General features: G+C 46.4%; 1 protein-coding gene across 1 annotated transcript in view; it reads right to left on the bottom strand.

Annotated features, from left to right (window-relative positions):
• prdm6 (PR domain containing 6) overlaps positions 1-2,500 on the bottom strand; it is a 62,427-nt gene that overhangs the window by 59,849 nt on the left and 78 nt on the right. The window contains exons 1-2 of the mRNA XM_080432464.1: positions 2,454-2,500; positions 703-1,366 (exon numbers count right to left, since the gene is read on the bottom strand). The exon at positions 2,454-2,500 is cut by the window's right edge and continues 78 nt beyond it. Coding sequence (XP_080288590.1) covers positions 703-1,360 — 658 coding nt within the window. The 5' untranslated portion in view covers positions 1,361-1,366; positions 2,454-2,500. The remainder of the gene's footprint in view (positions 1-702; positions 1,367-2,453) is intronic.

The following is a 2,500-nucleotide window of genomic DNA, read 5'->3' as shown; positions in this document are numbered from 1 at the left end:
TCCATCTTTCCTGTCCTGTCAGTGACAGTCACTAAAGCGTGCTGCTCAAACCCAACAGATGTCAAATGCGCTGTATGCAATACAAGCAGAGGATAAGAGGGTTATTGAGGCAGCGTGCCGGTGATATTGGTGTCTGTCTGTGTAAAACAATAGGCTATCTTTTATTATGTCCTATACTAAGCACTGATGGTGACCACTGCAATCAGACTAAATTGTGGCTTTGATTTAGCCTTCATAAATCTGTGGTTCTCAACCTGTGGGTCGGGACCCCCAGGGGGGTCCCCACATAATTTTTTGGGGGGGTCAGTAAAAGTGACAATTTAAGGACTTTTAAGATCTTAAAAAAAAAAGACCATTACTGCATAAAAAGTTATCAACAAACTACTATAAAAACTGTTCAAATATTGGCCAAATTGTCAAATAATATAAGAAAGACCCTTGCATTGTGAGTTTGTAGATCTGCTATTTTCACAATATTTATCTGTGGAACCGAGTCAAACTAAATGTAAAGTCTCAACTCCTACAATTCCATGTGCTTGTCAGGGTGGGGGGTCAGTCACCATTTCAAATATGATTAATTTGGGGGGTCCCCAGTTCAGTCACGGCTTGAAAAGGTTGAGAACCACTGTCATAAATAACTAAAAACCTGACCATTTGTACTGGTGTGTGCAGATGAAGAAGAAAAAAGAGCCAGATACATACGGTTGTTGGTGTCGCCCGTATGGTTGTTGAGAGGAATAATTTCCATCCTCTGCTGTCCATACAGATAGTAGTCCAACTCCTCTGAAGTGAGTTTAAATCGCAAAGAAGCCCCTTTACTGTCACTCCCGTTACTCTTGACGCTGGAGGACACGACCCCGACCACCCCGCAGCTCTGGTGCTGCTGCTGGCCGTGGTGCAGCTCCTTGGCCTGCTGGAGCAGCAGTCCCGCGGCCGGGTGATGATGGCCGTGGCTCTCCGGGGGAACCACCACCAAGTCACCGCCCCCGCCCGCGCCGCACACCGGCGCCAAAGTCTGGCCAAACAACGCGATCTGCTGGGGCACGGGGAGCTGGGACAGTCCGGCCAGGGAGGAGGCGACGACCGAAGGGGTCGACGACGGCGTGAGAGCCGCCGAGGACGAGGAGGACGAGGAGGACGAAGAGGAGGAACAGTTGTTGGAGGAGATGAGGTGGTTGTTGAGCCGGGAGTGCTGGCGCAGGCTCTCCACGGGGATGGCGACGCGGTCCGGCGGGAGGAGGGGAGCCAGGGTGCCGGCAGCCTTGAGCTGGGCCTGCGGGAACAGCTGCTGCCAGTGCTGGAGGTAGGACGGGTCCACCTTGAGGAAAGCAGAGCCGCTGGGGTCGCCCGGCTTTAACATGGCAGACTGCATGGGAGAGAGACGGATCAGAGTGATGAACCACTACTATAACAACACTCAGAGGACTAGAGTTAATGTCACAGTTCATACTGTGAACATAATATTTATGGTCTATAAAAATACCTGTAGGCTAAATATAGTTTATTGTCAATGGATAAGAATTAGGCTAAGACGGGCATGGAAAGAGTCAGATGAAACTGCAATAAAGTGAAATGGAGACTAATAAGTTAATTGAGTGTTTCTATTCACGTGTTTCATTTGCATGCTGAGGATGGAATAACGGGATGACCCTCTTGGTGACACCAATGATAGCCTACTGTATGGCTACCTGAAGAATTACCACATGGCCACAAGTCCTTGTTGTCGAGCTCAGACATCTTTCGCAACAACCCATAAGGCCACAGTATTTTTACACAGTGTAATTTATTTAGTAAACCATGTCACTTGACTTTGGCCATTCTCAAGTAGCCTGTAACACAAGTTACCATAACAGAGGCACAAACGTGCATTAATGAGAGCAGGCACATAATAGCCTACTGTATAGATCTAGTCCACTGTTTCCCAAACACTGGGTCGGGACCCATTTGTGGGTCACGGACACATTTTTATGGGTCACGAGTAAATGTCAGAATATAAAAAAGAAAAAGAAAAAGAATCCAAATGAATTAAACAAAGAAATCAATGATTTTTCCAAAGAATTTCATGAATACATTAAAAAAAAGAGAGAAATGCCATAGCCTACATTAGAAACCAATTGTTTAAGAAGTAGTGAAAATAGCCAATCTACAAGCTGACAACACTGTGAGCTTGTAGATCTGCTATTTTCACTATAGTTTGGGTACCGGGCAAACGTCTAATTTCTCTTTTGTGTCTCGAGCTAAAAGTTTGGGAACCACTGATCTAGTCTATTACTTGAAGCAAAAGTCACCGCGCAATAAATAAAACGGTAAAACAAATCTCCTGTTTGTAGCTCCTACTCCAGCTACAGTTCCAGAGAGCCGCTATACTTCTGCTCTCAGAGTTCACCGGAGAGCCGCTTTTCTCAGCACATTAAGCACATAAAACATCGATATAAGGCAACGAAAGCACTTACTCTTGTCCCGCACGGCGTGAATGTGTAGGATCGGATCCTTGACGGCG

This window comes from Gymnoscopelus braueri, assembly GCF_963280865.1.
Source record: "Gymnoscopelus braueri genome assembly, chromosome: 7".
Taxonomy (NCBI): domain Eukaryota; kingdom Metazoa; phylum Chordata; class Actinopteri; order Myctophiformes; family Myctophidae; genus Gymnoscopelus; species Gymnoscopelus braueri.
The sequence above is the reverse complement of the archived record's forward strand: the minus strand, read 5'-3'. Positions and strand labels throughout refer to the sequence as shown.